This window comes from Alosa sapidissima, chromosome 3 (genome assembly GCF_018492685.1).
Source record: "Alosa sapidissima isolate fAloSap1 chromosome 3, fAloSap1.pri, whole genome shotgun sequence".
NCBI lineage: Eukaryota > Metazoa > Chordata > Actinopteri > Clupeiformes > Clupeidae > Alosa > Alosa sapidissima.
The window spans coordinates 1,182,134-1,197,500 of NC_055959.1; the positions used below are offsets into that span (position 1 = coordinate 1,182,134).

A 15,367-nucleotide genomic window follows, 5' to 3' on the forward strand; every position below is an offset into this window, starting at 1 on the left:
ATAGTGCTGGCCTGATGGGTCGCCTATTTACGCCGTTTCAACGGCACATGAACGGTTAGACCGAGAATTCTCGTCATGAAATTAAAATTCCACTGGAGCTCCAAGCGGTTGTGTACACGCAGCCTTACAACACTGTTTACAGCTCTTCGAGTCACGGTAAAATGTCATTTTTGGTACATAGCTAATTTAGATACACCTATGGTGTGGGTGGTTGCGTTTCTTTAGGAGTCCGCCGTCTTGGTTTGTATAGACCCTTTCAACAAGGTAAACAAAAACAATGCTTGAACATTCTATTTGGGCCCCAATCTACTTCCTCTGCATTAAGATAACATATGGAATGTTAAAACGGAAGTCTTGTGGGCCCAACTATGATGCTGATAATGGAACTCTCTTGAAAGGGTCCATAGAAATGGATATTAAGTGACACATACACGCAAGACGGCGGAAATACGGGACCAACGGTAATAGGGGGAGTTCCGATAGTACAGATCTGTTAGGGCCACACCAGGGCCAGACCTGAAGTCTGGGGAATGCTTGTAGCCAACAATGTTTTCTCCAGACCATCAATTTCAATTTTGTTTTTGCATAAACATTCCATTTCTACGGTAACCCTACGTCCAGCTGCCCTGTATGTTATTCGCAGAGCTACCTACTCAAACTGTTCGTGAGTGTTCGCAAAAATTCACAGAGAATGTGCAAATGTTTGTGAATATGAATGCACCTCAGGGACAGAACCAGACTAGAGCCAGATCAGAGCCATATCAGGGCCATATCAGAGCCAAATGAGGGCCATATTGTTTCCATGGCCAGCTGCAATGTGGACATGTAGCTGAGAGGAGGTTCACCTATTGATTAGCGTAGAGAGCAAGTGGAAAGGCACTCTTGGGCTAATTCATCAAAACAGCCCGATCAATAGTGTCCTCCAGTGAGTTCCCCATGCACACAGGCAGGGCAGAGAGACGCCGGGGTGGGCAAGAGAGAGGGGGGGGGGGGGGCAGACAGATGAGACAGACAGATGGAGAGACACAAAGAAACAGAGAGGAAAGAAAAAGAGCATTGAAGAGGGAGTTAAAGGATGGAGAGGAGAGGAGAGAGAAAACAGATAAAGACAGACATGGAGAGATTTGGACAGGATAGAGGAAGCGAAAAACAAAGATTAAGAAAGGGAGAGAGAGATTAAGAGAGAGAAAGACAGAGAGAGAGAGGGAGATGTGAGGAAGTAGAGAGAAAGTGGGAGCGAGAGAGGGAGGAGAAAAAAGTGTAGAAGACAAGGTGGTTGGATAAGTTTACTAGCCCTGCACTCGCCACAGACTAGAACCCACAATATGCATTACCTCAGATCGGGAGTGGAGCGTGCTAGCAATTAAGCTAAAACCCCAGGGTGCTAGCACTCATTGTGAGGGAGGTTTACCTAACATACATAATGCACAGCTACATGCCAGCTGGTTACCTTTACAGAGAGAAAGAGAGAGAGAGAGAGAGAGTGTGTGTGTGTGCTCCTTACGCAGTCTGCAGATGGGGCAGCAGTTGGCCTGGTAGCGGAGTGTGTCTGCACAGGCGTTACACAGGCACAGGTGTCTGCAGGGCAGGATGAGTGTGTCACGCACGTCCGACAGACACACCACACACTCCGCGCTGTTGTCACTTATCTCGTCATCTGCTACCTGCACACACACACACACACACACACACACACAGACACAGGTGAGAACACACATACACACACACACACACACACACACACACACACACACACACACACACACACAGGAGAGAAATGTGCTTCTCTAAGGTGTCTCAATGCTTCTGTGAACATGAACATCATGGTCAGTGAGTTTGACATAGTATTTACCAAGTGTGTATATGCGTGTACTTTTGTGTGTGTGTGTGTGTGTGTGTGTGTGTGTGTGTGTGTGTGTGTGTGTGTGTGTGTGTATGCGCGTACTTTTGTGTGTGTGTATGTGTGTGTGTGTTGTGTGTGCCAAGTCTGGGGGGGTTACCTTAGACTCCTGGCTGTTGTATTTGTTTTCTATGCCATAGATCTCCTGCAGGAGGTAACTGACTCCATCCACCTGTCCAGCATACATAGTTCATGCTTACATCTCAAGGTTTACACCTTACAGTAGCGTCATCTCAAGGTTTACACCTTACAGTTAAGCGTCATCTCAAGGTTTACACTTTACAGTAGCGTCATCTCAAGGTTTACACCTTACAGTAGCGTCATCTCAAGGTTTACACCTTACAGTTAAGCGTCATCTCAAGGTTTACACCTTACAGCTTAGCTTAAAGGACACACATAGTTCATGCTTAGCGTTAGGTTAGGTTTACACCTTACACCTTTACTTAAAGGAGAATTCCGGCGATTTCTCACATAGATCTCTGTTTGTCAAGGTCACTGAGTACTGCTACCTAGCTCGAGTTGCTGCAGCCAAAAGCTAGAGTAGCCAGGCAGCTACAGTGCTACACTCTGGGGGCAACTTTAACATCATGCCCCCAGAGTGTAGCACTGTAGCTAGCCAGCTCCCACTGTACCACAAAACCATTGGTAGTATTCATCAGCACTCTTAACCATACTCCTGTCTGTCATCATATAGGGCCTGCCCAATGCCCGATAAGTGGATGGGATTGGTTCCTGGATTTTCTTTGATGATACAGATATCTGCTTGGATGGGAGAGATATGGGGGACTAGATGGATTTACAGAGCAAATTCAAATGCACTCACAGATTTGTCTAGGTTCACTCAGGCTACCGAATGACAACTTGAGAGGCAAAGCGCCAACTTTCAGTTCAGCCCAACTGCTTACAGAATACAGAAGCCAACTGCTTACAGAATTCTACAACGCTCAGCATTACTAAATAGAACTCTATTACTAGTTTTAGGGCAACAGAGCTCCTACAGGAATCTATTTGGTGGGTGAGCTCGGAGGATAGAGGATGTGAACTAAAATAAGCTCTACCTCTGGACGTTTAATCAAGAACATTTTGACATTAATATTCAGAGGCTGCCACCTCCAGTGCATTTTTATAAATATCTCTCTGTATGAGGAGGAGCACACATGGCACCAGGCAGTGCCTTCATTAATATACAGAGGCTACTGATGCCAGTGCAAATGTCACATTCTTATTGGGGGAAAGAGGGATAGATTTTAGCTTTAGTTAGCTTTGTCACCAAACTATGAGGTTCCAGAATGGTTCACCTGAGTTGTAACTATCGAAGTAATATATGAACATTCAAATATTCAAATATTTAAACACAGGAGAAAATATAAATGAACCCATAGGGTTGATGATGGTCTTTTCTATATTCATGTCTGTTAAACAGTAGAATAAGCTTTTTGATAACTGTAAAGTGATACTGATGTGTTCTTTATGTCTATGCTCTAATCTTTTCTATTTCTCTAGTTTCAGAGCTCAGGATGCCAGCGTGAACCCCTTCTAATCAAAACAACATGACAATCAGAACAACAGACAATCAGAACAATAGACAATCAGAACAATATGACAATAAGAACAACATGACAATCAGAACAACATGACAATAAGAACAACATGACAATCAGAGCAACATGACAATCAGAACAACATGACAATCAGAGCAACATGACAACTAGATGTACCGCATAGCGGTACAAAATATGACCGCCGCTCAGTCCTGTACATCCGTTCCGCGAAAATAAATCACACTTCAATTTGTCTCCATATTTTACTCCATCCCCCACTCTTGAAACTTTTGTGTATGCTTGTTTGGCATGCCTGAGTGTGTGTGTGCGGCTGCACAAAGTAGCCTACTGGTGCTGAAAAGGTGAATAGATTGTAGAATAGCCAAAGAAGATGTAGCATTGTTATAAAACCTTTAAAATCTCTAAACAATCACAAGTAGGGCAGTTCATCACAGTTCATCCATTGCAACTGGATTGATGAAAGGTCACTTACACCTGTAGGCTACATTGTATTTGGGAAAAGCAAAAGGTATCAGCATAATGTTATTTATTTATTTATTTTTTATGTATTTATAAACAAAAACATCTCTGTCAGTTCCATGCTGTTTTCAACAGCTATCAAAAACAAAGGTCATTTTTGGATGGATGGATTTTTTGTGAATGTTTCTTCTTCTACATAAGATTTGTGTCATCTTTAGTTCATGTAATACTTTATTGTCAATACACAAATTAAGTAACAGTAGTCTGAAACGTTATTGTTAATGCACAAATTAAGTAACAGTAGCCTAGTCTGAAACGAAATGCTGTTTTACATCTAACCAGTGGTGCAAATAACTGACATGTCCAAATGGGCCTTGATGAAATGCGTCGCTAGACTGTTCATACACATTTTAACGGGCCAAAGTTGAAGAGCTTTTGTCCGTTATTGTTCGTGCAAATATAGGCTGATTCATGTTCCCTTGCATTGTTTAACTGAGGTCCATGGCTAGTCTGGCTTTCATCAGACCAAGCTCAATCTTTTAAGAAATCAAAAAATAAATAGCGGACAGATCAGGCTGGGTTCACCCAGCCTAGTCCATAGGCACCCGATATTGTTTAATTTTCCGATTGAGATATACACGCTCTGGCTATTCTAAATGCAAAAATGCATCAGGGAGTTATGACAAAACGGTAACTAACAAACTAGATCCTAATAGAAAGCTGTTAGCTTCCCTAAGCTACAGGTAGGATTATAAGGTAGGCCTATTTACAACATAAATTGTCAATAGGCTATGCTGGCGACACAAATAAAATCTCCTTTGGAAACCAATGGCTTACGCCTTACAGTATCAAGCGGACTTAAACGGTCATATCGTGGCGAAAAGTTGTAATAACATTCACGCAGCTACATGAGTCAAGGAAAGTGCGAATGAAGTAGCCACTTCTAAATGGGACCCACTACACAGTAGCTTATGGTGTTTTGCTAAAGCAGCCATAATGAAATGAAGGTGTCATTGTTTGGATACTTCACACACACGTGCTTTTTAATTTCACAGACTACAACTACCAAGCTGTAATCAAAGCACATCGATTCCCCTCTCACATCCTGCACGCACTTAAAACAAAATAAACAGGCGTCTCAGTCTCACGCATGTATAGGCAAAACTGTATCAGACCGGTGTAACGTTGGTAAATCTTCCATTGCACAGAATGATTTTGTAGCACGTGCAATAAATGACAGTCGAAAGATACAAACAGTGCTGCTATACATTTGCTTGGTATAACCGCATTTATAGTTTTCTACAAATGCAATCAATCAAATGCCTCCATCACTCAACCAACGCTAACGGTAACATTACCTAGGTCCTTATTGATATTACAAGATTAACGTACCTGCAGTAAAAACCAAGCATGTCCGATAAACATCCTCAGATTTATTTCGGCTTCAAGAAGAAATGGGAATTACACTTCATGCGAACATCGTCCTATCCTTATTAGATGTTCGCTGCGGTAAATTACAGTCCTTGTAGGAAGCGTCTGTAGCCCTATGCTATATTTTCTTTAATTACCTTTACATTAAAATTATTAATAAATAACTACAAATGTTTTGGAATGTACTATGCCGAAATGTATTTGATTTTCATTTATTGTATTTGAATATTTTACTTTCTGTAAGCTTATTGGTTATGAAGTTTAAGTTGACCTATGCACCGGAACCTGTTGCCACGGAAGGAGAAAGAGGGAGAGAAGAAGGAAGATGAAAGCAAGCGGATGGCTTTTCTGAGCTCGCTGCAGAAAGCATAAGTTTACACGGTTATAGCTCTATCTCTAGGACATTGGAGTGGAGTTTAGCTGACTAAAGTTGTCGGACAGATAACTAAAGTATCAGTGACGGTGTATTTTCTGAGTTTGATAGACTTTGAAGTCACGTTAGTTTCAGTCAAGTGGCGAATTCATGCATGGTCGCCATCTTAGCTCAACGTATTCTTAGTCGTATCAGTAGTTAACATTGTGCACTGGGACTTTGTAAACTGAGTTGGTGGAACAACTCTGTGCACTGGAACTTTGCAAACCGAGGGGCTGAAACAACGCTGTGCACTTGGACAAGGTATACAGAAGAATTCGCCTGACTGCCTGTGTTAACGAGTTGGCGCGAAGCAACGCGGCTGCGTGCTTCACCGACGACAACGACCAAACTTTCCTTCTCTTCCGGACCTGCAGGTAACTGGCATGCCATGTTTATTTTGCTCGTAAGAGTGAAGCGGCCGTGTATTTTTGGTCTCAACGAACGCAAGCAACTTACAGGCCTGCAACGAGGGTGACATTTTAGTTTGATAAGCCGGCATAGGGTACATTTATCTTGTCACATGAGAGACTGTTAATGCATTGTGTGTGTATTTCAAGGGTTGCTTATGCTATTTGAACGTTTGCTGTGTTTCATACTGGATGTATTGGTCTAACTGTGAGAGCACTAGGTGCCTAAAGGTGATGTATATCATTTAAATAATATTTGAGTTTGGTAAAAAGATTCCATTGGGGATATTTTCCTTTGAACTGAAGGGTGGTAAATGCTTTAAGATTTGATACCTACATGTAATTTCATTTATATTTTAGCCAAGTAAAAGCTTTATATTTTTACAATACTTTTTGAATTGTTGATGTTTTCATTAGATCTTAGATACTTAAAAAAGAGTGATTACAAGTTCATAGAAGCTTATATTTCAAAACCTAAAAAAAATACAATTACTACTTATAAGTTAAAAGAACTCAGGGCGTCCCAACGAGTGAGTTATAGAACTTATTAATGAGACATGCCCATTACTGCGGCATTGGGGCGCTACATAAAATGGAGGCACCGCTGGGATCGGTTTTGAATAGTTGTAGCTCTGAACATTAGATACTTTACAGTTGCTTTGTTTTAAGAATATCTTTGTTGCAGTTTGTTTTTGAGAGATATTGTGATTTTGCCATGTCTCAGCCATATCCTAAAGACAGTTTTAAAGCCGAGCTGCTGCAATGGTGTAGAGGAGAAGGTATTGATTCTAGTCATGCAATATTAGTGGTTGGTGTTAGCGAAGATTTTGCAGTAGGCCAAATTGAAGAGGTCTTACATACTGTGCGATGTTGGGGACGTGTGAGAGTTAGGGGTAGGATTTTCAACAGTGATGCAGCTGGTCTCTTGGTTCTTTGTGAATGTAAAGAAGAGATAGATCCACAGTTGGTTCCCCCTGAAGTGAAACCTGCTGAAGGTGAAGCGGTGTGGAGGATTGTGATAGCTAACCGAATCCTCACTACCCCTGATGATTTTTCTGCAAAGTTGAGAGACTTTTTATTGACTGAAGGTAAAACGGTGGCTGATTTAAAAGATTTTTGTAATCCTTCTGTTCCTCTGCAAGAGCCTGAGGAAGCAGTTTTGCGTGCCATGGTTGACGTGGTGAGCCGGGCTAGTAAAAGTCAGGCCGAGAATCACAGTTATCGTCGTCTTCGGATCTTTTCAGGTGTCACTCCCACCCCTGCTGGGGAGGAATCTATGGAATATTGGCTAGAACAGGCAACCTTAATGGTTCAGGAGAGTGGTTTGACTGAACAAGAAAAGAGACGCAGAGTATTGGAATGTTTGAGAGGTCCTGCTTTAGAGGTAGTGAAGTCTTTGCGCCTCAGTAAGCCTGGTGCCAGTTCTGAAGAGTTGTTAGAGGCACTGGAGAGTGCATTTGGATCTGCAGAGTCTGGCGAAGACCTCTATTTCTCATTCCGTCTCATACAGCAGAAGGCTGGTGAGACTTTGTCAGATTATGTTCGGAGACTTGAACCTTTTCTGGCCAAAGTGGTTAAGAAAGGTGGAATTTCAGTCCCAGATAAAGATAGAGTAAGAGTGGAACAGCTGCTTCGGGGAGCAATTGGTTCAGATCTGATGCTGTTGCAGCTACGGTTGAAAGAGAGACGGAGAAACCCTCCGAATTTCCTTGATTTGCTTGCTGAGATAAGGACTGAAGAAGAACACGAGCGCACACGGCAAAAGGTGAATACACGTGTTCGGAAAGTTGCAGCTCAAGATGAGTCTGTAGCAACTGATGTAGATGTTGTAGAGGGGCTGAAGGCTGACTTTAAGGCCCTGAAAGCTCAAGTGTCTGAGATGGCAAAGAGGCCCTCTTGTGTTAAAGAGGAAGCTAATATTCACAAGTCAACACCTCAGTCGTTCCACTCGGACAACGACCAGGTGGAAGCTGTTGCTTTACGGAAAAAGGTTAACAGGTTAAAGCAGAAATTAAAGACTAAGGAAGGCAGAGACGTTGAACAGCCAGTTACTGTTGCCGCTGTTGAGACAAAGAATGCTGGGCGTGGGTTTTCCAGCCCAAAGCAGAGTCAAAGGGTGGATGATGACCGCTTCTGCTACAGGTGTGGAGAAGACGGCCATATCGCTTCGAAATGTTCATCCACTGAAAACGAGAAAAAGGTCATCAGGAAACTCATAGCTTCACTTAACAAAGCTAAAGACAAGCATGCTCCTGATAGCGAAACCACTCATTGCTCAGTCAGAAAACAAGCTGTACATGCCAAGATGACTGCCTCATTCCCTGAGGGTCTGATTGGTCCTGCGTCCACTGTACAGGTTAAAGTGAATGGTCATCCCTGTACTGCTATTTTGGATAGTGGGTCACAAGTGACTATAATCTTTGAGAAATGGTATGACAAACACTTGTCTTGTATACCCATTCAGCCAGTGACAGGTTTAGCCATTTGGGGTCTTAGTGACACAAGCTACCCATACCGAGGATATGTTGTGGTAGATATGCAGTTTCCAAAAGAGCTTGTCGGTAAGACGGAGACATTGGCGGTGTTGGCATTGATTTGCCCTGGGCCTAATACACCGGATCAGGTCCCAGTGATCTTAGGCACTAATGCTAGTTTGTTTCATAGGCTTGCTGCTCTATGTGGACATTCAAAGAGTGAAACTCTGGCTCGCGCGTTGAACGTCACTGGTTTCGGGCCTAGAAAAGAGACTGCATTGCACAGCCTTGCTGAGGTTGACTTAGATGAGACTGTGGGTTTAGTGAAATGGATGGGTCCTGGTCAATTGACCATCCCACCACAGGAAAGTCGTTGTGTGTCATGTCAAGTACACTTTTCACAGCCAGTTCCTAAAGGCATAGTTGTAGTGGAAGCAAGTGATGCCATGCCATTGCCTCAAGGGGTAATGTTCCAACCAGTAGTGGCACCAGCTAGTGCAATTGACACCAAATGTTTCTCTCTGTTATTACAGAATGAGACCAAGAGAGAGGCTACTATACTTAAAGGCACTTCTCTAGGGAAAGTACAGACAGCTGATTTGGCAAGTCACCCAGTGAGAAATGAGATGTCTGGAGAGATGGATCCAGATTTGATTGATTTTGGTGATTCTCCCATTCCTACAGAATGGAAGGAGAGGCTTAGGAGAAAGTTGTGTCGCCGGCGTAATGTGTTTTCGCTCCATGAATGGGAGGTAGGCTTAGCTAAGGGAGTGGAGCACAACATTCGTCTGTCTGACCCCCGACCATTTCGTGAGAGGTCCAGACGTCTGACGCCTGCTGACATAGAGGACGTGCGTAAACACCTAAAAGACCTGCTAGCTGCAGGAGTGATCAAAGAGTCACGGAGTCCATACGCATCACCTATAGTGATTGCAAGAAAGAAGAATGGTAGTGTGCGTATGTGCATTGATTACCGGACTCTAAACAGTAAGACGATTCCCGATCAGTATACCACACCACGCATCGATGATGCATTGGATTGTTTGGCTGGAAGCCGCTGGTTCTCCGTGTTGGACCTCCGTAGTGGCTATTACCAAATAGCCATGGCAGAGGAGGACAAGGAAAAAACAGCGTTTATATGTCCTCTTGGCTTCTACCAATTCGAACGGATGCCGCAGGGAGTGATGGGAGCTCCTGCGACATTTCAACGTTTAATGGAGAAGGCTGTAGGTGACATGAATTTGCTACAAGTCCTTGTTTATTTAGATGACTTGATTGTGTTTGGTGCAACTTTGGAGGAACATGAAGAGAGACTTTTCAAGGTGTTAGACCGTCTGGAGGAAGTGGGTCTCAAGGTGTCGCTGGACAAGTGCCACTTCTGTCAGCCTAGAGTAAAATATGTGGGTCATATTGTATCAGCTGAGGGGATTTCCACAGACCCATCTAAGGTGGAGGCTGTCACCAAGTGGCCACAGCCTACTGACTTGAAGTCATTGAGGTCGTTCCTTGGCTTCTGCGGCTATTATCGCAGATTTGTGGCCAATTATTCCTCCATTGTGAAGCCATTAACTGAACTTACCAAAGGTTATCCCCCTGTAAGGAAGGGTAAAAAGCCTAGTGTTGTGAAAGATCAGCAGTACTACAAAGAATCTGAACCGTTTGGCTCGCGATGGACAGATGCATGTACTAAAGCTTTCCGGGAGATCATTAGGCGCCTTACCAATGCACCTGTGTTAGCCTTTGCTGATCCGAACAAGTCCTATGTGTTACACATTGATGCCAGCCTTAAAGGGTTGGGGGCTGTCTTAAATCAAGTCCACCCAGAGGGTCTTAGACCTGTTGCGTTTGCCAGCAGAGGTTTGAATGCTGCAGAACGGAAGTATCATATTCACCAGCTTGAGTTTTTAGCCCTCAAGTGGGCAGTGGTGGATAAGTTCCACGATTATTTATATGGGGTGAGATTCACGGTGATGACGGATAACAATCCACTCACTTACGTGTTGACAACTGGGAAGCTAAATGCTACAGGGCATAGGTGGCTTGCTGCCCTAGCCACTTATGAATTTGAGATCAGATACCGCCCTGGCAAAGTCAATATTGACGCTGACTTGCTTTCCCGAAACTGGATTGATGAAGATGCTGAGCCGTGGAAGAAACTGTCGCAAAGTGATGTGAGGGCAATTTGTGGTGGTGTACATGTGCAGGAGTCGCATGAAACTGATGTGCGTGTGGCAGATAAATTAGGAGTGCCTGCAGAAGGTGTACCTGAGCTGTATGCTTTTGCCACTCATCTCAATTTGGGTCATCTAGATCAGTTCACTCGAGAGGATTTGCGAAAAGCACAGTTAGAGGACAGTGTTCTCAGAGTAGTTAGAGAAGCCATGAAGACTGGCCAGTGGCCTTCTAACTTGAGCCAGTTTGATTCTGATGTTGGTTTACTGAAACGTGAGAGTCAGAAATTGAGAATTGAAGATGGACTGTTGTACAGGGTCACGCACAAAACGTCCGGAAAAGAAATACATCAACTGCTTCTACCCAAGGAATTCCGAATACAGGTGATTTGTGCTTTGCATGATGATATCGGACACTTGGGGGTAGAGAGGACTGTAGACCTGGTGAGGGACAGGTTTTATTGGCCGAAAATGACTCAGACTGTGGATAAGTACATAGGTAACTGTGGGAGGTGTGTAACGTGGAAGAGTCCATGTGCCCGAGCTGCTCCGTTACATCAAATCACCTCTAGTGGTCCTATGGAGCTGGTATGTATCGACTTTTTGTCGTTAGAGCCAGATTCAAGTGGAATTGGAAACATACTGGTAGTCACGGATCATTTTAGTCGCTATGCGCAAGCATACCCTACTAAAGATCAAAGAGCAGTGACAGTGGCTAAGGTCTTGGTAGAGAGGTTTTTTGTTCACTATGGTCTGCCGGCCCGAATTCATTCGGACCAGGGCCGTGACTTTGAAAGCCGATTGATTAAGGAACTTTTGAGGACTTTGGGCATCCGTAAGTCCAGGACGACTCCATACCACCCCCAAGGGGACCCACAACCTGAACGTTTTAATAGAACGTTGCTCTCTATGTTGGGGACATTGACGGACACACATAAGCGACAATGGAGCCGTCATGTCAGTCAACTTGTACATGCGTACAATAGCACTAAGAACGATGCCACAGGGTTTTCACCCTATTACATCATGTTTGGCAGAGAGGCTAGATTGCCTATTGATGTGTGCTTTGGAACTGATAGACAAGATGCAGTCAGTCATTCCCGCTATGTGGAAGAACTGAAACGAGATTTACAGAGCGCATATGAACTCGCTGCTGAATCAGCAACACAGGTTCACTTGCGAAACAAAAGGAACTATGAGAGAGTTTTACGAAATCAAGTGTTAGCCAAAGGTGACAGAGTGCTCTTGAAGAATTTGGGGTTGAAAGGCAAGCATAAGTTGCAGAGTCGGTGGAACTCTTTACCTTATGTGGTGGTGGAAAAGCTCCCTGATTTACCTGTTTACAGGGTGAAGCCTGAGAGTGGTATGGGGAAGCTTAGAACAATTCACAGGGACAACATCTTGCCCATAGGTAGTTTCGTTAGGATATCTGATGAGCCAGACGCTCAAATGCCTGCAAATAGACCTGTGACTAGGACTCAGAGGAGGTCAGTGTCACATACGCCACGTAGGCTGGAACCTCAAGAGAACACAGGTTACTTAGTTGATGAAGGGTCTAGTGAATCAGAGTGTGAGGTACGACCGGTGATCAGATGGAGAATGGAGCCTGACGATTCTAGAAGTCATGTCTCTGAGAGAACCCGTGAATGTGTGTTACCAGTAGTGGATACTGCTGTTGAGCATGAGAATGTATCTGGTCAAGCTGAAAGTGATGTTGAGCCTGATATGATTTCAGAGGCTGAGAATGTCATTGCAGATGTCAGTGATGGTGAAATTAATACTGTTAATGATGCAGAGACACCTGTTAAACAAAGAGGTAATGCTGTGACTCAGAGAAATTCACCAGTAATGGCTGATGAGGAAATTCAACCTCAGGGAAGTTCCCCTATTCGTGAGAAAAGGTCCATTAAACCTGTTATCAGACTAAGCTATGATGAACCAGGAAGACCTAAAGACCAGCCTTTGACTATAGTTCATAGGGGTGTAGTTATTAAGATTGGTTAGTGTAAAATTCATTGTTCATGTGAGTTAGGTTTCATGGGGACATGAGAACCGTTTAAGTGGGGGAGAGTGTAGCCCTATGCTATATTTTCTTTAATTACCTTTACATTAAAATTATTAATAAATAACTACAAATGTTTTGGAATGTACTATGCCGAAATGTATTTGATTTTCATTTATTGTATTTGAATATTTTACTTTCTGTAAGCTTATTGGTTATGAAGTTTAAGTTGACCTATGCACCGGAACCTGTTGCCACGGAAGGAGAAAGAGGGAGAGAAGAAGGAAGATGAAAGCAAGCGGATGGCTTTTCTGAGCTCGCTGCAGAAAGCATAAGTTTACACGGTTATAGCTCTATCTCTAGGACATTGGAGTGGAGTTTAGCTGACTAAAGTTGTCGGACAGATAACTAAAGTATCAGTGACGGTGTATTTTCTGAGTTTGATAGACTTTGAAGTCACGTTAGTTTCAGTCAAGTGGCGAATTCATGCATGGTCGCCATCTTAGCTCAACGTATTCTTAGTCGTATCAGTAGTTAACATTGTGCACTGGGACTTTGTAAACTGAGTTGGTGGAACAACTCTGTGCACTGGAACTTTGCAAACCGAGGGGCTGAAACAACGCTGTGCACTTGGACAAGGTATACAGAAGAATTCGCCTGACTGCCTGTGTTAACGAGTTGGCGCGAAGCAACGCGGCTGCGTGCTTCACCGACGACAACGACCAAACTTTCCTTCTCTTCCGGACCTGCAGGTAACTGGCATGCCATGTTTATTTTGCTCGTAAGAGTGAAGCGGCCGTGTATTTTTGGTCTCAACGAACGCAAGCAACTTACAGGCCTGCAACGAGGGTGACATTTTAGTTTGATAAGCCGGCATAGGGTACATTTATCTTGTCACATGAGAGACTGTTAATGCATTGTGTGTGTATTTCAAGGGTTGCTTATGCTATTTGAACGTTTGCTGTGTTTCATACTGGATGTATTGGTCTAACTGTGAGAGCACTAGGTGCCTAAAGGTGATGTATATCATTTAAATAATATTTGAGTTTGGTAAAAAGATTCCATTGGGGATATTTTCCTTTGAACTGAAGGGTGGTAAATGCTTTAAGATTTGATACCTACATGTAATTTCATTTATATTTTAGCCAAGTAAAAGCTTTATATTTTTACAATACTTTTTGAATTGTTGATGTTTTCATTAGATCTTAGATACTTAAAAAAGAGTGATTACAAGTTCATAGAAGCTTATATTTCAAAACCTAAAAAAAATACAATTACTACTTATAAGTTAAAAGAACTCAGGGCGTCCCAACGAGTGAGTTATAGAACTTATTAATGAGACATGCCCATTACTGCGGCATTGGGGCGCTACACGTCCATTGTTTTTTCCAACCCACTTTTAACTTCCAACAAAATTACGTCTCACTGCAACGATGCGCCATCTAGTGGACAAACGACTACTTCTCGCCAATACTGAAAATGCAGCCATGATGATGATGATGAATATTTATTTTGGCTTTCTTTTAATCCTACTGAATTTGTAATTATGTATCGGCCGTTCTAATACCGATAGTATGTGGGTGCCTGTGTGTGTGCATGTGTATATGTGTGCACCGCCATTTACAGGCCAATGAGTGTACAGTCACTAAATGTACACATAAACTAATTTTTTTAGACCCCCCCATGGATGAAATTCTACGAAACTTGGCATACCCCCAGAGAATGCCAGGTCAATCATACACATAAAATTTGGTGCAGTTCTGAACATCTTAACTGAAGATAGGGGCGATTAAAGCAGAATAATATTGCATTTTCATTTTTTACCGGGGGGTGGGGGTGCAAATCACAAATGAGTGATTATGAGCCAGGTTGATACCATAAAAGATTCTTCATCCTCAGTGCCACGGTTCAGGTAGTTATTTAGGAAAAACAGTTTTTTTTTGCGGTTCAGGGGGCCCAGCACGGGGGGGGGCGGGGGGGTGGTGGTGGTCCCCGGGGATGAAATGAAATTTTTCCGTAAAAGTCTACTGGGGCTACATACCCACCAAATTTCATGTACCCCGGTGGTTCGGTGTCCCGGGTATCAATGACCAAAAATTCAGGGAGTAGATGACGGGAAAAATTCTTGAATTGTGTGCATGTGTGCGTGTACAAATTTATGTTTATGTGTGTGGGTGTGTGTGTGTGTGTGTATGTGCGTGCTTGTGTGTTTGCCTGCGTATGTGTGTTTGTGCATGTGCATGCATGCGTACATATGTCTACTGTGTGAGTATGTGTCATACGTATGATTACTGTAAATGTATGTGTGTGCGTGTGTATCTGTTTATGCACATGTGTGCACATGGAATGGGTTAACATGACCCCTGGAGGCAAACATACGGAAAAAATTGGTCATCCTAGGCCCTACAGTTCTCAAGATATTCACAGAGAACTGTGTCTGCCCTACCCTCCTTTCGGGGGGTCCAGTCCAGCGGGGGGGGGGGGCTACAGATCAAAACGAAGAATGACGGTTCCATGCTATCCATGTGGGGGTACATGCCCACCAA

At 43.3% G+C, this 15,367-nt stretch overlaps 1 protein-coding gene across 6 annotated transcripts in view; it reads right to left on the minus strand.

Annotated features, from left to right (window-relative positions):
* Positions 1–15,367, minus strand: part of rnf157 (ring finger protein 157) — a 47,289-nt gene that overhangs the window by 16,100 nt on the left and 15,822 nt on the right. For all 6 annotated transcript variants that reach the window (XM_042086302.1, XM_042086303.1, XM_042086301.1 and 3 more), the window contains exons 9-10: positions 2,001–2,072; positions 1,505–1,664 (exon numbers count right to left, since the gene is read on the minus strand). In XM_042086302.1, coding sequence (XP_041942236.1) covers positions 1,505–1,664; positions 2,001–2,072 — 232 coding nt within the window. The remainder of the gene's footprint in view (positions 1–1,504; positions 1,665–2,000; positions 2,073–15,367) is intronic.